The sequence below is a fragment of the Oryctolagus cuniculus genome, chromosome 17 (genome assembly GCF_964237555.1).
Source record: "Oryctolagus cuniculus chromosome 17, mOryCun1.1, whole genome shotgun sequence".
In the NCBI taxonomy this organism is placed as follows: Eukaryota; Metazoa; Chordata; class Mammalia; order Lagomorpha; family Leporidae; genus Oryctolagus; species Oryctolagus cuniculus.
The window spans coordinates 24,381,029-24,404,979 of NC_091448.1; the positions used below are offsets into that span (position 1 = coordinate 24,381,029).

General features: G+C 51.1%; 2 protein-coding genes across 11 annotated transcripts in view; one reads left to right on the forward strand and one right to left on the reverse strand.

Annotated features, from left to right (window-relative positions):
* The window catches only part of CBX1 (chromobox 1), a 30,500-nt gene extending 27,644 nt beyond the window's left edge, over nt 1–2,856 (reverse strand). For 3 of the 9 annotated variants that reach the window (XM_070060816.1, XM_051825606.2, XM_070060821.1), the window contains exons 1-2: nt 2,587–2,798; nt 985–1,155 (exon numbers count right to left, since the gene is read on the reverse strand). The gene's annotated coding sequence lies outside the window, so the exon portion shown is untranslated. Of the gene's footprint in view, nt 1–984; nt 1,156–2,296; nt 2,544–2,586 lie in introns of those variants that run through there. The other 6 variants (XM_070060818.1, XM_017349170.3, XM_070060817.1 and 3 more) reach the window with 4 other exon arrangements.
* A 10,752-nt stretch (nt 2,857–13,608) lies between these two features.
* On the forward strand, nt 13,609–23,706 carry SNX11 (sorting nexin 11). 2 transcript variants are annotated; one of them, XM_008271354.4, is made up of 8 exons: nt 13,609–13,801; nt 15,867–15,926; nt 16,870–16,924; nt 17,367–17,453; nt 17,765–17,865; nt 21,196–21,291; nt 21,394–21,606; nt 22,247–23,706. In XM_008271354.4, the coding sequence occupies exons 3-8, from the start codon at nt 16,883–16,885 to the stop codon at nt 22,497–22,499; spliced, it is 792 nt and encodes a 263-aa protein (XP_008269576.1). In that variant the 5' UTR covers nt 13,609–13,801; nt 15,867–15,926; nt 16,870–16,882; the 3' UTR covers nt 22,500–23,706. The 2 variants fall into 2 exon arrangements, with proteins under 2 accessions (XP_008269576.1, XP_002719364.1); XM_002719318.5 differs by lacking the exon at nt 15,867–15,926 and having other exon boundaries at nt 13,692–13,801.
* The last annotated feature ends 245 nt before the right edge of the window (nt 23,707–23,951 follow it).

Sequence of the window (23,951 nt, forward strand, 5' to 3'; positions counted from 1 at the left end):
GATTTCAAAGCCCTATTCATTCTTCTATCAACAATCTGAATGGCATACTATGTACCAGACACAGGATGAACAAGAGGTATAGCCCCATCTTATGGCAGACTACAAATATAGTCACTTGCCTTTAAAACAAAATCTGTTATATCATGACAGATACAGTGTGAAAAAAAGAAACTTGGCTGGAGAAACTACTAGAAGATAACAAAAAGTAACCAGCGCTCTTTTAAAAGCACTTATTTTTTAAAGATTTTTTTTAATTTACTTATTTGAGAGGTAGAATTACGGGGGGAGAAGGTCTTGCATACGCTGGTGCACTCCCCAAATGGCCACAACCACCGGAGCTGGGCCGATCTGAAGCCAGGAGCTTCCTCTGAGTCTCCCACATGCATGGGCCCAAGCACTTGAGCGATCTTCCACCACTTTCCCAGGCCATAAGCAGAACAGCTGGGACACGAACTGGCACCCATATGGGACGCTGGCACCGCAGGCAGAGGCTTAGCCTACTACACCACAGCGCTGCCGCTTTAAAGCACTTTAAAAAAACATTTTCCTAGTCCCTAAAATGGGGAAAGAAAAAACAACATTGCTTCCTTTAATTTCTGTATTTAAAAAAAAAAGTAGAAGGCTAGGGTACCCTTACTTGGTCGCCTCTAATAAAGAAGCAAGTAGGCTACACAATATTTACATTTTTAATGAAAGGCGATTTAAGACAGCAGTCATAGAAGAAAAATATCGCCACAGGGAAAACTGGAAATGACTGAAGATCCTCCAATTGCCCAGAAGCTCCATTAAGGTGTACCAGCTCCAACACCGGTGCTTTTCAATCATACTTTCATGTAAACGCCTGTGAGGTATCTAGGGAGGAACACAGGTACTAGGCACTAATTTCCTCTGTGTTCTTGAAATCAATTCCAAAAACTGTGGACCTTTCAGAACTATTTCAAACTGTTGACATTAATTCTTGACACAACAGAGGAGATAGCTTACCTCTTGCCACAGGTTCTAGTATAACTTATCTTTTAAAAAATACTCCATCTTGGGGCCCAGCGTTGTGGTGTAGAGGGTAAAGCTGAGGCCTGCAGCGATGGCTTCCCATCCAGGCACCGGTTCGGTTCGAGTCCCGGCTGCTCCACTTCCGATCCAGCTCTCTGCTATGGCCTGGGAAAGCAGCATTAGATGGTCCAAGCCCTTGGCCCCTGCACATACGTGGGAGACCCGGAAGAAGCTCCTGGCTCTGGACCTGCGCAGCTCGGCCCGTTGCGGCCATTCAGGGAGTGAACCAACGGATGGAAGACCTCTGTCTCCCTCTCTCTGGCTCTACCTACTTGTAATTCTGCATTTCAATAAATAAATCTTTTTTAAAAATTATAAGAAAAATTCCACTTGGATGGAAGATCTCTTTTTCTCTGTCTCTTCCTTTTCACTCTGTATCTCTTTCAAAATAAATAAATCTTAAAAAAACAAAAATTCCACCTCAACTGGGTTAAGCCAATACATGCCTAAACAGAACAACAATCCACGAAGCCCTCACATGTGGCTTTGGAAAAGGGGTAAAGTACTGCTCACTTTGTATTCAGAATTTCCAACAAAGAAAGGCTGGCTAAAAACACACGACCCGACCCTAAGGGGGAAAAAATGTCCTCCCACAATGATTCTCCCACCCCATCTCACAAGTTCTCTCCCGACCTCACTCCATTCCTTACTGTTAACATCTCCACGCATTCCTGCCATTCTCCCGCTCTGTGAGACCAGCACCAATCCCAAACACAAACTCGGGGAAGTAGCAGAGACGCTGGGACGGCGAAGCAGGCCAAGTGCTGCATGCTTTCCGCACCCGTTACTCTCACGGGCCCGCACTGCAACGCCCCAGCAGGAGACAAGGGCGGCCAGTTTGCCCCTTTTCTCTTCCACACTTTCCAGAAATATTCGCAGGACGTCGCCCTGCTTACCCCAACAGCTCCCCCCGCCCCGCTTCCCGGCAAGCACCCGTCTTTCCCAATTCTGGGATCTCTCTCCCAATGGATTCCACGAATCTTCCTCCATTAGCACACCCTGGGCTGCCCGGTCCCCTGGTCCCATGTACGCCAAGTTACTTCGCCGTAGCTCCGCAAGCCAAATTCCTCCGGCAGCCGTCGCCCAGCCCAATATCCTCAGGTTACATTTGCAAACCCCGAGGTCCCGCAGGCGTCCCCTCCTCCCCGCCCGACGCTTAATCCAAACACCAACCACGACCTCTCCTCAGTCGCCCAAAGTTTTCCCTTCTCCAGTCCAAACCCGCAGACGCATTGTCTCAACCCACCCAGGCCCGGAAAAGCGCCCCTCAAGCGCTCGGCCCACCGCGAACCTCTCCAGTCTCTCGCTCGGGATTCACTGCCCCGCCCTCTCCATCTTTCACGCAGCGGGCGTTCGGCCTCTCCGCGCCAAACACAGCGTTCCGCGCGGGAACACACGAACAGGGCGCCGGACCGGAGCGCGCTCCCCGCTCCCAACCGCCACGACAACGCGGCCCCTGACCCGGGCTCCCGCCGCCGCCGCCGCCGCCGCCGCCGCCGCCGCGCCCCCTCCCCCCGCCTCTAGCGGGCTTTTTACCTCAAAGCAGCGCCCAAGAGCTCGAGAAGAATCGGAGTCGCGCTACTGGCGCGTCGCGTCGGGCCGGCCGGGGGGGAGTGGCGCCCAGAAAGCAACAAGCCGGGTGGCTGCAGTCAAGCCCCTCGCTGAAGCGGCGTACCGCAGGCCCCGGCCAACGGCCCTCCCCTCAGCCGAACAAAAGAGCCTCGCACTCTGCGCTGCCCGCCGTCTGCACCGCGCAGGCGCGACGACCCGCCGTAAGGCACCATGGGACTCGGTGCCCGTCCAAGACTACAAGTCCCGAAGGGCTGTGCGAGTCCCGCTCCGCGCGCCCGGCTTGCGTGGCTGTGCGGGAATTTTAGTTTTTAAACTGCAAAGGCAGAGAGACCCCATTTTAGAACGCTGCAGGCAGCAAATCCTTAGTGCTAGGTCTCAAAAATCAGCCACTTATGCACAGTTCTACGAGTCACAGCCTCGAAATTTCTGAATCTTAAATCCATTGCCAGTTTTTTCAGATCTCTCTCAAATTTTTCAACCTGTGTAATCTCCGATCTCTGCCTCCTCAAATCTGTGCAGCTCAATGATTACTTCCCATTCGTCGTGACTTCCTGAATTCCTCCCCTTAATTGGTTGAGCCAACATACAGGGTTTTTTTTTTTTTTTTCTATTTTTTAAATTTTTTTGACAGGCAGAGTGGACAATGAGAGAGAGAGAGAGAGAAAGGTCTTCCTTTGCCGTTGGTTCACCCTCCAGTGGCCGCCGCGGCCGGCGCACCACGCTGAACTGATGGCAGTAGCCAGGTACTTCTCCTGGTCTCCCATGGGGTGCAGGGCCCAAGCACTTGGGCCATCCTCCACTGCACTCCCTGGCCACAGCAGAGAGCCGGCCTGGAAGAGGGGCAACCGGGACAGAATCCGGCGCCCCAACCGGGACTAGAACCCGGTGTGCCGGCACCGCAAGGAGGAGGATTAGCCTAGTGAGCCACGGCGCCGGCCCCAACATACAGTTTTAATACTGACCTTTTTATTAAAATATAATTTATTTGAAAGGCAGAGTAAGCCGGCACCGCGGCTAACTTGGCAAATCCTCTGCCTGCGGCGCCGGCACTCCTGGTTCTAGTCCCGGTTGGGGCGCCGGATTCTGTCCCAGTTGCTCCTCTTCCAGTCCAGCTCTCTGCTGTGGCCAGGGAAGGCAGTGGAGGATGGCCCAGGTGCTTGGACCCTGCACCCCATGGGAGACCAGGAGGAAGCACCTGGCTCCTGGTTTCCCGTAGTGGCCATTTGGGCAGTGAACCAACCGAAAGGAAGACTTTTCTCTCTGTCTCTCTAACCCTGCCTGTCAAAAAAAAAAAAAAAAAAAAAAGGCAGAGTAAAGGAGAGAGGGAGACAACAGAGATCCCCATCTGAGGGCGAAGTCGTGGTTTAGTAAATTAAGCTGCAGCCTTCGATGGAAGCCTTTATCCCATGTGGGCTCTGGTTGGAGTCCAGGCTGCCCCACTTACAACCCAGCTTCCCGCTAATGTGCCTGCCTGGGAAAGTCGCAGAAGATGGCCCCGGAAGAAACTCCCGGCTCCTGGCTGCTCAGGCTGACCCAGCCCTGGGTTGGGGTCATCTGGGGAGTGAACCAGCAGATGGAAGATTTCCCTCTCTCTCTGCAACTGCATAACAAATCTTCAAAGAAAAAGAGGGGGTGGGCGACACTGTGGCGCAGTAGGTTAACCCTCCGCCTGCAGTGCTGGCATCCCACTTGGGTACCCGTTCTGGTCCCGGCTGCTCCTCTAACTGATCCAGCTCCCTGCTAAGGCCTGGGAAAGCAGTAGAAGATGGCCCAAGCACTTGGGGCCCTGCACCTGTGTGTGAGACCCAGAAGAAGCTCCTGGCTCCTGGCTTAGGATCTGCCCATCTCTGGCTGTTGCCACCATTTGGGGAGTCCATAACCCTACCTCTCAAATAAATAAATAAAATCTTGAGAGAGTGAGAGAGAAATATCCCATCCGGGATTCCCACAAGGGTGGAAGGATCACAAGTACTTGGACTTCATCTGCCTTGCAGGCACCTTAGTGGACAGCTATATGAGCAGCATGGAGTAGCCCAGGGCTGGTTTGGAAGCACAGAGTAGCCATGACTCTAACCAGGCCCTGGGATATGGAGTGCGGGAGTTCCAAGTGGTAACTTTGGTTGATATGCCACAAGGCCATAAAAAAATTATTTATTTGAGTTACAGAGAGAAGGAGAAAGAGAGATCTTCCATCTGCTAATTTACTTCCCAAATGGCCACAACAGCCAGAGCTGGGCCAGTGGAAGCCAGGAGCCAGGAACTGTATCCGGGTGTCCCATGTGGGAGGCAGGGACCCCAGGGAGCTGGATCAGAAATGGAGCTGTGGGACATGAACAAGCACCCAGATGGGATGACAGCCTCACAAGAGCTGGCTCAACTGGCCAGCGCCACGGCTCACTAGGCTAATCCTCTGCCTGCGGCGTCGGCACACCAGGTTCTAGTCCCGGTCGGGGCGCCGGATTCTGTCCTGGTTGCTCCTCTTCCAGGCCAGCTTTCTGCTGTGGCCCGGGAAGGCAGTGGAGGATGGCCCAAGTGCTTGGGCCCTGCACCCGCATGGGAGACCAGGAGGAAGCACCTGGCTCCTGGCTTCGGATCAGTGCAGCACGCCGGCCGCAACACGCCGACCATAGCAGCCACTTGGAAAGAAGTACAAGATAGCCCGAGTGCTTGGGCCCACACACCCATGTGGGAGACCCGGATGAAACTCTGGGCTCTTGGCTTTGGTTTGGCCCAGCCCTGGCCATTGTGGCTATTTGGGGAGTGAACCAGCAGGAGGAAGATCTCTATCTCCCTGCCTCTGCCTCTCCCTCTCTCTCTCAAGTCTGCCTTTCAAATAATAAATCTTTAAAAAAAAAAAAAAGTGAAACTTCAAGACTCAAACTGCATGCAGATATATTGGATGATGGCATCAGAAGCAGTGGCTTAACCTGCTGTGCCACAAGGCTAGTTCCAGAATTTTTTTTTTTTTTTTTTACTCTCTCCCTAATTCTGCTTTTCTCTGTTGAGAAATGGACTAAACAGAACTTTCACCAGGAGAAAGTGCATCCTCCCTACCTTACTACCAGCACTAAAGCATCCCATTCAAGGGCAAAGGGGAAAATAAAGCTACACTACCCAGAATGCACAAGTTTGCCTTTGTATAACAATTTTGCTGAGACATGCACTGTGCAAGGCTCTAGAGAATTGCCATGTAAGAAATCCAGCCCAGCAAAAGAGCTTCAAGAGCACAAAGAAGACAGCTTATCTTTCTGAGACAGTTGGGTTGTGTTTCCATGAAGAAGCAAAAATTAATCTACTGAACTGTACTGTTTTAAATGACTTTAATAATGAGAAAATGAATTGTAATAATATTAACTACTATTATTGAATTCTTAGCCCAGTGCTAGGAATTATGTTAAATTCCTGATTGATGTTATTTAATACTCACAACAATATGGGGAGATGGGAATTACTGTTTCCAATTTCAGAGACGGCTCAGAGTTTGTACAACCTGTCTGATGACATTCACCAATAAGTAGCAGAACCAAGGCTTGATCTTATTTCTAATTCCCAAACCATATTTGTGCCTGCATAAAATGTTGCCATCCCTAATTCCCCATACTGAGCTGAATTCTGCTTCCCTATTTTCCTTAATTCTGGCTTCTGTAACCACACTGAGATGAACCTAAATCCTGTGGCCAGTGCTGCCGCGCAGTGGGTTAAGCCACCATCTGCAGTGCCAGCATCCGATATGGGTTCTGGTTCGATCCCAGCTGCTCCACTTCCTGCTGGTGTGCAGGAAGTCCTTGGGCCCCTACACCCACTTGGGAGACCCAGAAAAAGCTCCTGGCTCCTGACTTTGGCATGGTCCAGCCCTGGCCATTGTTGCCATTTTAAGAGTGAGCCAGTGGATAGAAGATCTCTCAATCTCTCTCTGTGTGTGAAACTCTGCCTTTCAAATAAATAAATAAATAACCTAAATTCCTCTTTTTTATGATCTAATACTGAAATTCAGCCTTCACATTCCCTAGGTCTTGATTTACTAGGCATAAAGTCACCATTTTCTTTTTTTTCCCCCTTTTTAAAGTTATATTTATTTATTTGAAGGGCAAGTTACAGAAAGAGAGAGGAATAGACAGAGACAGAGACAGAGACAGACAGAGACAGAGAGAGGTGTCTTTCATTTGCTGTCTCACTCTCCAAATGGCTGCAACAGCCAGGACAGGCAGGCCGAAGCCAGGAGCTTCTTCTGGGTCTCCCACGTGGGTGGCAGAGGCCCAGGAACTTGGATCACCTTCTGCTGCTTTTCCCCTGTATGTGGGAGGCTCAGAGGAAGCTCCTGGCTTCAGATCAGCCCAGCTCCGGCCATTGCAGCCATTTAGGGAGTGAACCAGTAGATGGAAGACCTCTCTCTCTGTCTTTCCCTCTCTCTGTCACCATTTTCTTAAACCATATTGCAAGGTGTCCAGTGCAACAAATCTTCCCAGGCAGACGAATCAATTAATTCACAGGCTTTTATTGGGGTTCCGCTCCCAGGCGAGGTTCCCCAGTCCCAACAGAGCAACAGAGTGGGGGCTGGGGAAGTCGCATGTCAGAGATTGGGAGGGCTCCTTTTATAGATTCAGGGCATGGGGGTTAAAGGTTGAGGCAGGTCTGATCCTCATTGGTTGACCTTTAGGCACCCGCAGGGACCTTGACAAGGACTCTTCTTCTCCACAAGTACAGGTAGGGACTTCTCCATTCCCGGAAGTGTAGGCCTTCCCTCCTTGCAGATCCCAAAGCTACTATCCCGACCTTTTGATGATTGGAAAGGGGGCGAAGATGAGTCTCTCTGGCTACTTCCTGCTGACTGGGGACGTCATCTACAGGGGCCCGCTGGGGGTATCTTGGGGCTCCGCAGGGACAGGCATGTATGGATGGAGAAGCATCTGATTGACTGCCTGGTTGCTGAAGGCCTTGGTTCATTCCATTATCATCTGCTGTAAACACTTAAACAGACACTGTAGTATACAAGTCAGGGTGAGAATAGCAACCAATGATCCTAAGAGTGGCACTAACCAGGTAATGAAAGGATTTCATAGAGGAGAGGAAATGAGGGGGGTCTCTGGACCCTTGTGAGGATTGTTTGATGGATGTGGTTTAAATCTGATCTCAGCCAAAACCAGGAGAAGGGCCACTCAACTTTTGCAGGTAGTGGGGTTTGTCTGTAGAGAAATCCTGAATAATCATACAACATTATGTGGGGGAGAGGACCATCAGTACACACAGGCTGGGAGCAGAGCCACTGATGTTAGAGTAGAGGCTGTTATTACAAAGGAATGAGACCCAAGTGGGCTAGACAGGGTCTAGAACAAAGGGCAGAGTCATTACTAGAGGACCCAAGAAAGGTGCTGTCTAAGCCACAACAATGTTTTCTGATTGAGAGGCAAATAGAACCTGACGGAAGGGGCCTGATAATTAATCAAGTGGGCTTTAGGCTTGTAAGTTAAGAGGCCCAGACCTCTCTCTTCACATGGGGTACATCCTAAGGGAGGTGTGAACCTCCTTGGGGAAGGCACCCTGTTGACTTCCATTACCTACCTGGCCTGGGAGGAGAGCTGGCCAGGTGAAGGCAGGTGGCATCTCTAACAGGAAATCTACAGTTCTGCCTGCAATGTTACTGACCCTACTTGGCCGTCCCCTCAGCTGCGGTGGTCACTTTGGAAGCTGGGCTGAGGGAAGTGCTTTTCAGCTTAGAGCCAATAAGATCTGTGGCTCTGACCTGAAGTCCTTTGACTTAGGTCCATGTTTCCAAGCTGAGTCATCACGGCCCTGGTACTCTCTGCCATTCTTGAATTAAGGAAAGCAAAGAGTATTTTCTCTTTATAAAAAGCCAGGCACCACTGGTTTATGCTAATCCTGAATTCTGCTGGGGTGGATATCAAACTCACAAACAAATATATCCGATGTGAAAATTAAGAATAACTAAATGGGCTTAGTTCTGCTCCCATATGAGCAGTGACATTTTAAGTTATTCAGACCCTTGAGTCATCCTTTGTTAGGGTTAACAGCATAATCGTAATAATTCTGCTCAAGACAGTATTTGAAGTAACATCGCTCATGCCCACAGGAAATGTATCTGTGCCATCATGTGGGGTAGGGAAGTGTGATGTTGCAAAACAGGACAAGGGCTTGGCAGTCAGGCTGAACTGGCTTCCCTTCTGTCTCTGCTGTTTGCCGGCTGCGGAACATTGGACAAGCTGCTTAACTTCTCTGAGCCACAGCCTCCACACAAATCTGGAAACATGAAAACAGAGCTTTGGACTTGCTTTGCAGCATTTCTGTGGGATAAACAGTAATTGAATAAAGGGAATGACACCTAGCTGGCACTCAGTGGAAAATAACTATTTTCAGTACAGTAGACCATGCTCCCCAGATGTGATTTAAGGAGTGGGGAAAGTACAGATCTTTTTTTTTTTTTTTTTTTTTGCCAGGCAGAGTGGACAGTGAGAAAGAGAGAGACAGAGAGAAAGGACTTCCTTTGCCGTTGGTTCACCCTCCAATGGCCGCCGCGGCCAGCGTGCTGCGGCTGGTGCACCGCGCTGATCCGATGGCAGGAGCCAGGTACTTCTGGTCTCCCATGGGCAGAGAGCTGGCCTGGAAGAGAGGCAACCGGGACAGAATCCGGCGCCCCGACCGGGACTAGAACCCGGTGTGCTGGCGCCGCAAGGCGGAGGATTAGCCTAGTGAGCCGCGGCTCTGGCTGGAAAGTACAGATCTTTTAAAATATTTTCTTCCACATGGTCTGAGATTCTGTTTCATTCTGACTACTAATTAAAAATCTTATTGTTAAGTTTATTCCTTTGAGGTTAACAAGCATCATCTTTTAAAATGCAAATATTCTTAACAGTCATTTCTTCTTTCTTATCTCCATTGCTCAGATTCCCAAGGCCATCTGCTGGTAGGAAGTAGACTCTAATTAAAATGTACACTCCTCACATCTTGTGCCCAAAGCCCTCACTTTGCTTGGTTTTTCTCTTGCGAAGGCATCACTGCTGGAAAGGCACTTATGTCACTAGGTAGCATTTTAGACGTGATAAGGCTTGAGCTCATATGAAATGTTCAAAACTACTGTTTTAAAAACATAGAGATGGGCAGAAGCTGGCGGTGTGGTGTAGCAGGTTAAGCTGTGGCCTGCAATGCCAGCATCCCAAATGGGTATTGCTTAGAGTTCCAGCTGCTGCACTTCCGATTCAGCTCCCTGCTATGGCCTGGGAAAGCAGCAGATGATGGCCCAAGTGCTTGGGCCCCTGCACCCATGTGGGAGGCCTGGAAGAGACTCCTGGCTCTTGGCTTCAGATTGGCCCAGTTCCAGCCATTGGGGCCATTTGTGGAGCGAACCAGAGAATGGAAGATCTCTCTCTGTCTACCTCTCTCTGTCTATAAGTCTGCCTTGCAAATAAATAAATATTAAAAAAAAGAAACTACCATTTGTTGAGTTTTGATAGTATCTAAGAAGAGTATTCACAATTGTCAGAAAAAGTTAAAAATACTCCTCCCTTTTCCAATTGTGTATCTGGATTTTCTTTTAAGATTTATTTATTTGAAAGTCAGAGTTATAGAGAGAGAGGGAGAAATCTTCCATCTTGGGTTTACTTCTCAGAAGGTTACAATGGCCAGAGCTGGGCCAGCCAGAAACCAGGAGCTTCCTCCGGGTCTCCCATGTGGGTACAGTGGTCTAAGCACTTGGGCCATCTTCCTCCGCTCTTCCCAGGAACATTAGCAGGGAGCTGGATAGGAAGTGGAGCAGCTGGGATTTGAACCTGTGCCCATATGGGATGCTGGCACTGCAGGCAGCAGTTTTACCTGCTGAGCCACCATGCCATGCCAACCCGCTACCTAACCCCCCAAAGCCTGCCCAACTTGGATTTTTTTCACCTACGCAAACAACATGTCATTGTTTTGAGAAAATGGGAAAGCAAATATGAGAATCCGCTGCCTTCTTTAAACCCAGCCAGCCATGAACAAGATTTGCAAAATTCTAATACAGTGCCACTGAATACTATTTTTTCCTTTGGAAAAGTTGTGTTTTATAAAAATATTAAGATATAATAGCTTAAGGGACTGGTGCTGTGATGTAGCAGGTAAAGCTGCCGCCTGCAGAGCCAGCATCCCATCTGGGCGCCGGTTCAAGACCTGGTTGCTCCATTTCTGATCCAGCTCTACCATGGCCTGGGAAAGCAGTAGAGGATGGCCCAAGTCCTTAGGCACCTGCACCCATGTGGGAGATTAGAATAAGCTCTTGGCTTCCAATTGGCACAGCTCTGACCATTGCAGCCAATTGGGGAGTGAACCTGCGGATGGAAGACTTCTCCCTCTCTCTGCCTCTCCTCTCTCTGTGTAACTCTGCCTTTCAAATAAATAAATAAATCTTAAAACAAAACAAAACAAAACAAAACAAGAGGCACAGAGGCACACCCCACTAAGCAAGCTGATGAAGGCCTACAGGAGTGGCAGGGCTTGTCAATGAGGCAAATTAGATTCAGGTTTGATGGGTAACCAATTAACAAAGCAGACACACCTGCACAGCTGGCGCTAGAGGACAGGGACACCCTCACCCTGTTCCAGCAGCAGACAGGGGGCGTGGCCAGCTGCTTGCTGGGGCGTGGCCTGGAGGGCGACACCCTGTTTTCCATCCTGTCATTTGCTGTTGAATAGTGAGCCCCAGACACAGCAGTCGCAGAGTCTGGGGAAACTCGAGGACCTGCATGGAAGTGACTTCCTCTCTTACTCAAACTCTCTGCAGGGCCGAATCCGCAACTAAAATGGGGCCAGCCAGAACTGTTAACTTTGTTTAGGTAAAATGAGTTTTGGAGGTTTGTTTTTCCTTTCATTTTTGTTTGTCCCCTCCTCTGCTCTCCAAACCTGTGGCCTGAGTGTGGGTTCTCAAGGATGGGCCTTGGCTCCCCCGTGCCAGGCTCGCCTGGATCCTGTACAGAACTCGTGGTCCGGGGGCGGAAGACAGGACCTCACTTACCACCTGTCAGCACGGGTTGTTGAGACCCTGAACAGTGGAAATTGACGCCTTGTCAAGTTTGGTAATGTGGAAGGGAAAATCTGGAATGCTTCTTAAAAAGCAAAAACAAACAAACAAACAAAAACCAAGTCCTTTAGTAAAATGGCCCAAGTGCTCTCTGCCCTGTTGAGTGTGGCCCCTCGGGTCCGAGGCCCAGCAGCCCCAGCCCAGCTCAGTACCCAGTGATTTGTACGTGGACAAAGCCTGGCACACCAAGAATTGGCTTTTTCCCTTTTATTAGCATAGAAGAAAGTCATTGCTTCCTTTCTCCTTTGTTAATAGTATTGTGGTCTCAGATTTCTTCTAGTATTTGCTTTGATGAACAATTATGGTCTCTATATAAAAAAGATTAAGTACTGCTGAATTTACAGTTTGTTATTGCATAAAAAGCCACTTTCGAGGGTGGTTGCAAAGGTAACCCATGGGGGCCGGTGCTGTGGCATAGTGGGTAAAGCCGCCACCTGCAGTACCGGCACCCCATATGGGCGCCGGTTCGAGACCTGGCTGCTCCACTCCTGATCCAGATCTCTACTATGGCCTGGGAAAGCAGTAGAAGACAGCTGAAGTCCTTGGGCCCCTGCACCTGCGTGAGAGACCTGGAAGAAGCTGTTGGCTCCTGGCTCCGGATTGGCGCAGCTCCGGCTGTTGTGGCCATCTGGGGAGTGAACCAGCGATGGAAGACCTCTCTCTGCCTCTCATTCTCTCTGTGTAACTCTTTCAAATAAATAAATAAATTTTAAAAATTAGGAAAAAAAACACCAAAAGTAGCCCATGGGAAAAGGACTTCATGTCCTATGGATCTGTGCTATGCTGCTTTCCAAGTATGTCCTGGATTTATGCGTTAGTAGTGATTTCAGTTCTGTGAATAATTTTGGGATACAGACCCATGGAAACTTTCATGGTTCTGCCTGTTGCCCTTCTAGAGAGACCCACTGCTGCTGGGCAGCCTCTCTGCCTTCCTATACTCGGCCGAATGAGCCCGCTTCTCCGGCCTGCTTGAAATCTTGAATATGTTCGTGTTTCCTCCATCTCACTGTTTGGATTCAGTGGGGTGTTTGCTGGCCCTGTTGTGTTTATTTGCCAGTTTGTACACAACTGTGGTCCTCTCCTATGTAAACAAATATACTTTGGTATCCTGAAGAAAAAAAAAAGTTCCTGTGGGGGGGGTCCCTTAATACTTTTTGCGAGTATAATAAACCAAGGGATCTTGAGACCAGGAACTTCCTGAGCTACCCCCATGAAGAATCTGCCATAGCAGGCTTCCAAGGATGCAGGACTAATCCAAGGACACGGGGTCGGTGTACTGCTGGGTGCTGCACTCCAGGCTCTGTATTGTTCCTTGGTAATATCTTTGCTAACATCTTCAAACTGGTTGTTTAAGACACCGCCACGGGGGGCCGTGGCTAAGCCGCCAGGGTGGAGTCCCGGCCGCCCCACTTCCAAGCCAGCTCCCCGGTAATGGCCCAAGTGCTTGGTTGGACCCCGGCACCCTCGTGGAGACCCGGAAGAAGCTCCTGGTTTCCGCCTGGCCTTTCAGCCATCTGGGAAGTGAACCCAAGGACTGAAGGTCTCTCTCTCTCTCTGTAACTCTGCATTTCAAAAAAGCACCAAACAAAAAACACCGCGAGCGACCTCAACATATTCAGCTGCTTTCGGCCGCCCCGCCAGCCGCACGCGCCTTCTCTGGGCTTGCTGACAACTCTCCAGTCCGCTTCTCGCTCTGACACTCAGTCTGAGCTGGACACTCCCTGATGGAGTCCAGCGGGTTCACCGAAGCTCCCGCGCTCCGGGCAGCAGCCCCAGCGTCGCGCCTCCCGGGCCCACTCGCGCGCGGAGAACCACGCTCCCTGGCCGCCGACTGGCTGGACCTGGAGACGGTGGGAGGGCCGCGAGCCTGGACTGGACGTCGGGGCCCGTTCCCCGCTCTCGTCCACCCTCCGACGCCCCGACCGAGGCCCGCGGGAGTCGCCGCCGAGAGCCCGGGCCCGAGGGGCGGGGCGTTCTGGGCTCCCGGGATTGGCCTGCCGGGAGCCGCTTCCCATCGTGCACCGGGGCCCGGCGACTCACCCGGAAGGAGAAGCCGCGGCTCTGGCTGTATGGTGGGGCGCTGGCCGTGTCGCCGTGGGGAGCGGGTGCTGCTCTCAGGTGAGGGGGCGTGGGCGGGGCCCGGGGGCGTGGGCGCTGCCCGCGGGGGCTCGGGCGGGGGCGTCCGTCGTGGCACCTGAGAGGTGGCCGTGCCTGACATCCCGGAAGGGGGCTGGCTCACCCCTTGGGATGAAGGCGAGGGCGCGCCCGAGATCCAAGGAAGCAAACCTGACATTTCAGCTTACTTTTAAAGTACAACGCATCTTTCTCTCCCCTTCCCCGGCTTAATCCGGAAAGGGGAAGAAAGCTGTGGTGCTCTTCAGCTCCTACTTCGTTAAGAATGGAGGGGGTGTGGCCGTCGTACAGAGAGCTTGGGGGGCGTTTACTCGAGCGACTAGGACTAGGGGGTAATGGCAGGTGTTTTACCCAGACACCAGAGACTCAGGCTAGGTTGTGGTCTTTGTTACTTACCTCCCAAGGGGAGGGAGCAGGCCACCCGTGGGACCGAGGGGTGGGCCGGGCTGCTGGCTTGGAATCTCACAGAGCTCCGCCACGCTGGGAGCTCCCTCCAGCCCCGTGGGCGTTTAGGAAGGAGAGCTTTTTGGGTTGCCTTCTCTCGTCTGGCACCCAGAGCTCAAGAATGAGTCGGAAGGGATGAGCATCTCATGGCTCCATCTACTTTCAGCACTTGATTTGCTTTTTACCCTGCCTCCCGAAGGGGTTTAAACGGGAGAGAACATGCTAAGCCTTCGATTGCTACCTTGAATCGGCATGACGTTAGAAAACTTTGCCGCAGGTCCACCTTTGTAAACAGCAAAGTCCCGGGTTCTCACCTGAGCTGTTGGTGTTGGCGCAGGTGGAGAAAGTTCAGGGAGCCTCGGATGTGATTGAAGGGCCCAGGAAATGTAGTTAGCGAGCGTAACTGGCGGAGGGCGTCCTTCACAGGCTCGTGATCTGCATGACACACAGATGTCAAAGTGAACTTCCTGCTTGTCCCCCGAAGGCAACAGAGCTTTATTTTCTTCTGAGACGTGGTTTCCAGGGGAAGGAGGCCGCCAGAGAGTGGAGGCTGCTAGAAATTACTGCTTGGAGTCCAGGATTTTGTGTTTGTCCCAGTGTTTTTAAGGAAAGTTACAACAGAAACTTCCTCAGTGCCTTTGAACCTTAGATTTAAGGAGACAGCATTGTCAGGATCCTGTGTTTTTTTTTTTTTTTTTTTTTTTTTTTTTTTTTTTTAAGTCACAGCATAGCTGCTGGTGGTGTCGGCCCCAAAGGAAAGGAGGGCTTGTATGGCGAAGTGCAGGACCCTATACAAACTCCTTTTTGAAATTAGAGATATGAATTCAGTTATGGTCCTGAATTTGTCAGATTGTTCAAGGCTGAGTGTGCGTGCGTGTGTATGTGTGTGTGTGTACACTGCACCCTGCACCAGCTGTGTGGGGAACTGTGATTTTCTTGCCATCATCTTTTCCTGGTGTTACTTTTGTGAGAGGACACTTTAGAATAATTCACTCTGCTGTCTATCAAATGCCTGAAAAGAGAAGAAAAACTTTTTTTTTAATCTGAGAAGGTTAATTGTTAACGGCAGGTCAGTCTGCTCTTCTTGGTCATGGCCGTTTGCCTGCTCACATCTGGAATATTATACATGGGTTGTTAAGGAATTGGAATTCCCTACTTTCTATTCGGACCTCTTGGAGGTGGAGACTGTATCAGGTGAACAATCCGACTGTCAGCAAGAATGCTGTCTAAGAAGGCATTGAGGTTGCAAAACCTGGGGTTTGCAGCGTGGTGTGGCCCAGTTTTGTCATACACTGTGCAGCTTTGCCTCTGCGTGCAGTGTTTGTCTGTAGAGAGACCTTCTGGTATATTGGAAAGAATCGGAAAAGCTGTTTGCTCTGCTAATTTCATGGCGTAAATGAGCTCCTCTTCTTTTGAGACGTTAGCCTTGTGTTAGCAAAACATAAAACAGAGGAAACTCATTACACACCCTTCTAATGGTAAGGCAGAACTAATAAGAGAATGTGTTTAAAATTAATTGTGGGACTGTAAGAATGAGTGGGTCTGCGAATGGGCACGGGGCGGGGTGGGGGAGAGGGAGCGCTTAGAGATAGTCTTGTTTTCCCAGGAGCCAGCCGGGATCATTTGTTGGCAGTACATATTGGCTGAAATCAGTTTTCATTTCAAGGTAAATTGGAAAGGGAAATTAAACCTTATTGTTCCGCTCTTCGGAGAGGAGAAGGGGGTGGCTGCTGTTGGAGTGGTTCTAGGAGTAACAAGATTAGTGCTGTATTTTAACAGAAGGTGACATCATGGGCCCCCTTGGACTGGAGTAACCCTGTGCTGCAACCTTCATGGTCCCCTTGGCGGAGTGGGCGATGTCGCTCTCCGTGTAAACTGCCACACTGGGGGACATCAGGAGCTCAGTCTTTAATGAATCTTTACAAAGGAGCGAAGCGCAGCCTGAGTCGACCTGTGCAGCTGTGGGGCGCTTGGGCAGCGCTACAGACCGGAAGGCGTGTTGCGGGAGGAAATCATTATAGCTCTTGGCCCAGGTTCCAGAGAGCGGATTCGAGAAGGCAGGGTCACGACTGAGCGGCCCACTCAGGGGCCACCTGAAGCACTCTGGCTCTGTGATTCACCTGGGGAGCTGGACGGCACTTGGCGAAACAGAGACGCGGGAGCACCGGTGGGGAGAGTTGTCTTCGAGCAGCCGGGAGGGGGCGCTGTTAGGCTCCCTCTCAAAGCTGTGTTCTCAGTGCCCATCAGACATGCTGCTGTGCCCGCAGCCCTAGAGGCAAAACTTTTATAACTGAGCCTGCCTGCTCTGGCTGCCTGGGACAAAGTCTCCTCAGACCCCACGGTGCTTTGCATGGAAGTGACCTGGTGAAGGGTCCTGACAGCAGTCTGAGAAGGAAGGCAAATCCCCCAGGGCTCCGCACACAGCTATTGTGGGGGATTTTTTGTTTGTTTGTTTCTTTGCTCTTTACATTTTATAAGAATGAAAAACATTCTCGGGGTGTCCCCAGGAAGACATCTGTGAAAACCTTTCACAGTTCTGCCCAGGCCAACAGTGCTAAGAATAGAGGCACACTAACCATGATTGTCCCGTGTCCTCTGTCCCTCATCAGATGTGTTCTTCCAATGGGCTTTTCGTGTAAGATGTCGGAGACCCAGGAGCAGGAGGTAAGAGTGGTCTCCAGGAGCAGGTGGGTAGGCGTCGGAGAGGGGCTCGAGGAGGTGGGAGGGCAGAGACAAATCCGTGCTCAGTTCTGGTGAGCTCAGAATAAGTGGTTCTCTTGAGCTCAGAATAAGCCCAGAGAAGGCTGTCAGTGGCGGAGGTGTTGCTGGGTAATGAGGTTCCATTTGACTCCTGTCGGTGGTGGGAATGTACTGGAATGTAGGGCTCGCCAGGGCATGGGTTTTGACTCTTGTTTCTTTCTATGTCTATTGCCAGTGCCTAGAAGAGTGCCTGGCACATAGTGAGCGTGCAGTAGATACCTGTTGAATTGAATGAATGAATGAACAAATGGATGAAAGTTGGTGCTGAGTGGGACAGTCTGGCAACCTGCGTCACCAAAGCTGCCAAGCCGTGCGGCTGAGCTGAAGCGGCGTTTCTTACCCCCAGGAGGTGATCACAGTGCGGGTTCAGGACCCCCGTGTGCAGAATGAGGGCTCCTGGAATTCTTACGTGGATTATAAGATATTCCTTCATGTGAGTGCATCAGGCTTCTGTATTGGGGTCTGCAGTATCCAGGGCTGAGGGTTTATGCCAAGCTGGAGCCTGTCTGTGGGTGTTTCTGGCAAGATGGAGACAGAAGACTTGGACGATGGAGGGGGGAGGGAGAAAAGACAGCTAGAGCTGTGCCTGTGGGCTGCTGTCGGGCTTCCTGGTGGCCTGGTTCCAGGTGGGGCCTGTGCTTAGGACCGTGGCCTGATGGCTTGGCTCCTCGGTGAGAGTGATGATGGGAGAGCCACGTAAACGTGGTCTTTTCCCACTAAACCCTTTCCGTGTGCTTCTTGTAGACCAACAGCAAGGCCTTCACCGCCAAGACTTCCTGTGTGCGGCGCCGCTACCGTGAGTTTGTGTGGCTGAGAAAGCAGCTACAGAGAAACGCTGGTTTGGTGTAAGTTTACTCTTCCTTCTCAGCTCTGAGACTCATAGAGGCTGGGCCAGCCTGAAGCCAAGAGCCTGGAACTCCATCCGGGTCTCCCACTTGGCTGGCAGGGGCCCAAGCATTCGAGCCATCTTCTGCTGCTTTCCCACATGCGGGACTAGAAGTGGAGCAGCCAGGACTTGAACTGGCACTCAAATGGGATGCTGACATAGCAAGTGGCAGCTTAACCCACTGCTCTGTAGTCCTGGCCCTGGAAAAGACAATCTTTTTTTTTTTTTTTTTTAAGATTTATTTCTTAGAGAGGCAGAGTTACAGACACATCGTCCATCTGCTGGTTCACTTCCCAGATGACTGGAGCTGAGTCAATCCGAAGCCAGGAGCCAGAAACTTCTGGGTCTCCCACATGGGTTGCAGGGGCCTAAGCACTTGGGCTATCTTTCACTGCTTTCCCAGGTTATTAGCAGGGAGCTGGATTGGAAGTCTAGCAGCCAAGACTCCAGTTAGCACTCATATGGGATGCCAGCACTGCAGGCGGAGGCTTAACCTACCACACCACAGTGCTTGTCCTAGGAAATGCATTCTTAAATCATGTTTTTAAAGCAAATGAAAGGCCGGCGCCGTGGCTCAATAGGCTAATCCTCCACCTTGCGGCGCCGGCACACCGGGTTCTAGTCCCGGTTGGGGCGCCGGATTCTGTCCCGGTTGCCCCTCTTCCAGGCCAGCTCTCTGCTATGGCCAGGGAGTGCAGTGGAGGATGGCCCAGGTGCTTGGGCCCTGCACCCCATGGGAGACCAGGAAAAGCACCTGGATCCTGGCTCCTGCCATTGGATCAGCGCGGTGCGCCGGCTGCAGCGGCGGCTATTGGAGGGTGAACCAACGGCAAAGGAAGACCTTTCTCTCTCTGTCTCTCTCTCTCACTGTCCACTCTGCCTGTCAAAAATAATAATAAAAAAATATAATAAAAATAAAAAAAATAAATATATATTGGTGCAAAAACATTTAAAAAAAAATAAAGCAAATGAAAAAAGTAAAGATAGAGCTCTCATTTCTAATATTTTGATCTAACAAAGCCCTATAAACATCAAAAATATTTTTTCTTTTTTTGGGGCAGGCATTTGGTATAGTGGTTAAGATGCCACTTGGGACACCCACTTTCCATATTGGAGCACATGGGTTAGAGTCCCATTTCTGTCCTTATTCCAGCCTCCTGCTAATGTACACCTTGGGAGGCAGCAGATGATGGCTTAAATAGTTGGGTCCTTGCTATCTATGTGGGAGACCTGAATTGAGTTTTTGGCTCTTGGCTTTGGCCTGGCCCAGCCCCTGCTATTGTTGGCATTTGAGGAGTGAACCAATGGATAGATCTCTTTCTGCCTTTCAAATAAATACTTTTTTTTTTTAAAGAAAATAGCAGTGGGTGTTTGGTGTGGTAGATATATGCTGCTTGGGACACTTGTATCATGTCAGAGTCCCTAAGTTCAAGTCCTAATTTCACTTCTGGGTCATCCTAGTGCATCCTGGGAGGCAGCAGGTGATAGATAGCTCAAGGGTTTGGGTCCCTGCCCCCATGTAGCAGACTTGGTTGAGCTCCTGACTCCTGACTTTGGCCAGGTCCTGCCCTGGCTGTTATGGGCATTTGGGGAGTGAACCAGCAAATGGAAGATCTTTTCTCTTTCTCTCTTTCCATCTCCCTGCCTTTCTTACTTTTTTTTTCCTTTTAAGGATTCTCTTATTTATTTGAAAGAGTTAGAGGAGGGAGTGACATAGAGAGAGAAATCTTCCATCCACTGGTTTATTCTCCAGATGACTGCAATAGCTGGACCAGGCCGAAGTCAGGAGCCAGGAGCTTCTTCCAGGTCTCCCACGTGGGTGACAGGGGCCCAGACACCTGGGCCACCTTTTGCTGCTTTTCCCAGGCCATTAGCAGGGAGCTGGATTAGAAATGGAGCAGCTGGGACACCAGCCAGTTCTCATGTGGGATGCTAACGCTGCAGGTGGCGGCCTCACCTGCTCTGTACAACACTGGCCCCTGTTTCCCTGCCTTTCAAAACAATAAACCTAACAAAAAGCACAAAGGCATTCCAAGTAAATAAAAATGTTTAAAAAAAATTTTTAATGTATCTTAGTCTAGTGCTTGATAAATATACTGCTAGCATTTTAAATGTGCTTATCACTGGTTATGAGAAAATTTTAAGCACTTGAACTTATTTGGTAGGTAATGTTCCTGCCCATCTGACATGTGAAAATTGTGATTTTTTTTTTCCTTTTTAGTACAGAGTTCTTTTGCAGAGCCATACCGAGAGCCTCAGGCAAGGCTGCTATTCATTGCTCACTCACACTCCTCAGTGAGACCTGGGAGCAGTGACTCCACTGCACGGCGGTCACTGAGGGCTCGGAGCTGACGGCAGCCTGGAGGAGTGCCCCAGCCAGCGGGCTGACTTGTGGGACTGATGAGGCTGTAGCCGCGAGGCAGGTCCTCATAAGCTGGTTGAAACTCCTTTGTTTCCTCTGGTAAATCCTGGCTTCTTCAGCCTGGCCTGGCTTTTAAAATGTTGTTCTGTACTTTATAAGAAAGGTAAGGGAGGGGCCAGGTGTTGTGGCACAATGGCTTAAGCCACTACCCAGATGCCCACATCCCATATCGGAATGCCTGGGATCAAGTCCCACTTCTGCTTGAGATCCAGCTTCCTGCTAATGCACCTGGGAAGGCAGCAGGTGACGGCTCAAGTATGTGGGTTCCTGCCGCCGTGGTGGTTGTAGGTGCAGTTGGGGGAAGATTGCTTTCTGTGTTTCTCTCTCTGTCACTTTACCTGTGTGTGTGCGTGTGTGTGTGTGTGTGTGTGTGTGTTTTGTTTTAAAGAAAGAGATGTTTACAGTTGGAGGGTGACTTCCAGCGACCCAACTACTTTCAGCCTATGAGCTCCTGGGACTGAAGTAGATAGTTATAATTGACAGAGAAGCACCAGGATTCTCCATGTTGGAGTTTTTTTTTTTTTTACCTTTTTGGAGTGATGTCATAGACAATGTAGTGTGACAGCATAGGTTTTGATTCAAATGCTAACTTTTCTCCTTACTCGCTGTTTGATGATGGGACATTTACTTAACCTCTCTGATCTTCTAAAGCTGGGACACTAATGTCTTTCTCCTGGGGTTTTTAGGGAGGATTAAACATAAACATTTAGCACAGGACCTGACGTGGCATGCAGCCAGCCAGTGTTGGGACTAAGGGACTTCCCCCTTAGTAAAAGGTCATTGTATTGATTGGGCCTCTTCGATCAGGGGCTGGAGGGACTGTTTCGGGTGTTAGACTTATCCTGGGTCCTACATGTGACTCCACAGGCCTGTACCTGAACTTCCTGGGAAGTCAGCCTTCTTTGGCAGCTCAGATGAGTTCATTGAGAAGCGACGCCAAGGGCTGCAGCACTTCCTCGAAAAGTGAGTGGACCTGCCAGGCTGGCACTGGCACTGCACATACAAGCCTGCAGCCCTGCAGGAGCTGGGGCAGCCCCTCGGTGACGCTCTGTGTCGTGCTCCCAGGGTCCTGCAGAGTGTGGTCCTCCTGTCAGACAGCCAGTTGCACCTCTTCCTGCAAAGCCAGCTGTCGGTGCCCGAGATAGAAGCCTGCGTCCAAGGTCGAAGCTCGGTGACGGTTTCTGAAGCCATTCTGCGCTATGCTATGTCAAACTGTGGCTGGGCCCAAGAAGAGAGGCAGAGCTCTTCTCACCTGGCGACAGGAGACCAGCCCAGGAGGTAACTGAAACACTCTGATGCCCCTGAGCTAGGATTACTGTAACCTGTAGCCGGTACCGTGGGGCATCCCCTCAGGGGAGGTGACGTCACAGCGCCGGCGGCCTTTCCTGACGTGGGTCTGTGTTAACCCAGCATGTGGTTGTAGGGACTCCTGTTAAATCGCAAGAAGAAAGACAGGGCGAGCTCTCTAACGTGTTCTGTTCTTTACCCTCCCCTTTATTGACATAAAAGTCATATACCATAAAACTTAAGACAAGTCAATAGTTTTTAGTATATTCAGAGTTGGTCAGCTGTCAATCACTACAGTCAATTTTAAAATATTTTCATTGCCCTAAAAGAACCCTGTATTCCTGAGGGGTCACTGCCCTTTCCTCCCAGATCCCGAGCCCCTGGCAGCCACGAGTGCCTTCTGGGTCTGCGTATTGGCCAGTTCTAGAAAATTCAGAGTCACGCAGTGTGTGGTCTTTTATGGCTGGCTCCTTTCCCTTAGTGTGTTTTCAAAGGTTACCCACCAAGTAGTGTGTGTCTGTCGGTACTCATTTCCCCTTGTGGATGAGCAACCTCCCATCTTGGTGGCTGGTGGTTGAAAGAGCCATCTTCGTTTATCTGGTCCCGCCCTCTCCTTCCCCCCCTTTTCCAGTTGCTGCTTTCTTCCAAGATCGGGCAGGAGGAGCTCCCCCTCGCCGCCCAGTGAGGAAGAGGACCGCCTAGCAGGGTGGGCTCCTGCTGTTGACTCCGAGGCCCCGTCCTTGGAAGGCGCCAGCGTCGCTCCGCTGTCCTCACCGTCCTGCTGTGGTTCTGCGAGACGGGCTGACAGAGCCTCCGGTCCCGTGGGAGGGGACTGCGCTGTGCCTTTGGACCCTGGTCAGTTAGAAACACTTCGGGAAAAATGAGCTCTGGGCTCTGGACTTCGGCCCGTGGTGGGTGGAGAAGACGCAGGCCAGGTCAGGGGGAGGTTGAGCTGCCTAGTGGCTCGCAGTCACCTCTGCACAGGTTGGCTACACAGAGGTGGGGCGCGACTGCTCCCTGCGCCTCTTCCTTAGGAATCAACACCATGCAGATGTTTGTACGTGAAGCACAAGGCCCTGGGGTTGTTGGTTTTAAACAGAGCCCATACCCACTCTCATGGGAGCTGAGTTTCTTTGGGTGTTTGTGTCTGTGCCTAGGAACACTGCCTCAGGTAACTGGTTGTGGGGACCGGGAAGTGGCAGATCCTAAGCCACCGGCCTGAGTATTGTTCCAGTAGGACTGCTCCCTTTTTGGCCTCCCATCTTGGCCCGCTTCTGTTTTTATGCAGCCCCGGGGCGCTTTGTTTCTGGGAGGCTGGCTGCCTGCCCACCTCCTTGCCCGGACGGCGTGGCCCATGTTTACCCTCCCATCTCCTTGCTGTGCCGCTGCCGAATGGACCTGGTGCTGCAGCTCCTGTTGCTGGGGTTTCCGGCATATCCCAGGACCTCAGCCTGGCAGAGTGGGGCCTGAGAGCCGAGCGACACTCGTGGCCATCCATGGAGAGGGGGTGGTTGGCCACAGCTGGCAGGAGAGAAACAGCCAGTGGGCTTGGTTTTGAAAAAGGCTGTCCCGGGCTGTCCCTTGTCTTCTAGTTATACAGCAGAGCCGGGGCTGTCTTTTCTGTAGGGTGAGAGTGGGCTCCTTTTTTAATTCCTTTGCTTCTCCTTTAGTTAACAACTCCCTGCCCCAGTGAGTCCATGGCCACAGTGGTCCTCTGTCGTGGCCGTGGCCGTGGCCGTATGCTCAGTCTCATGGGGTGCGAGGGCTTTGTTTCTGCCTGGAAGAGGAGTTCTGGAGACGCGAGGCTAGGAGTCACATTGCTGCCTCCACACGACGACGAGGAGGCGTTCTGCCCTCTGCTGCTATCCCTCCTCTGCGGAGAGCCAGCGCTGGTAGGAGCCGCGGGTACCCTGCATGGCTCTGCTTCCGGCTGTGTGTGAGCCACTTCGCCCGCTCGCCGCTGCCCGCCACCTCGGCCGTCCCACCTTGTCCGTGGACTCTTCTGCTACCAGCCTATGTGCGGGAGGGCCGGTCGTGGTGTTCAGTTCAGAGTTGAGGGGCTCTGGCCCGAAATAAAATGCAAGCATTAAAGACTGTCATTGCAGTTTGTGTCTAACAAGCTGTAGCCGAGGAGGAGGGAGTGAGGGCTGGCGGTAGCTACGTCCATAAATCAGGAATTTATCAGTGTGGAAGTAATGGTTGAGAACCGCGCGCTGCGGCTCTCCTGCGTTCCGTGTGTGGCTCCAGTTCGCCACCGGAGGAAGTATTGCCTTCCAGAGAGCCGGGCTGCAGCTCCGTGCACGGTTCTGGGCATGAACCTTGTTAGGTATAATTTA

What these genes read in the sequence shown, in the direction of transcription:
- SNX11 (XM_008271354.4), top strand. Translation starts at nt 16,883, where the DNA reads ATGGGCTTTTCGTGTAAGATGTCGGAGACCCAGGAGCAGGAG. An exon ending in CAGAGAAACGCTGGTTTGGT is followed by an intron (nt 17,866 to 21,195) that starts GTAAGTTTACTC and finishes GTGACTCCACAG; the next exon opens with GCCTGTACCTGAACTTCCTG. An exon ending in CTGCAGCACTTCCTCGAAAA is followed by an intron (nt 21,292 to 21,393) that starts GTGAGTGGACCT and finishes TCGTGCTCCCAG; the next exon opens with GGTCCTGCAGAGTGTGGTCC.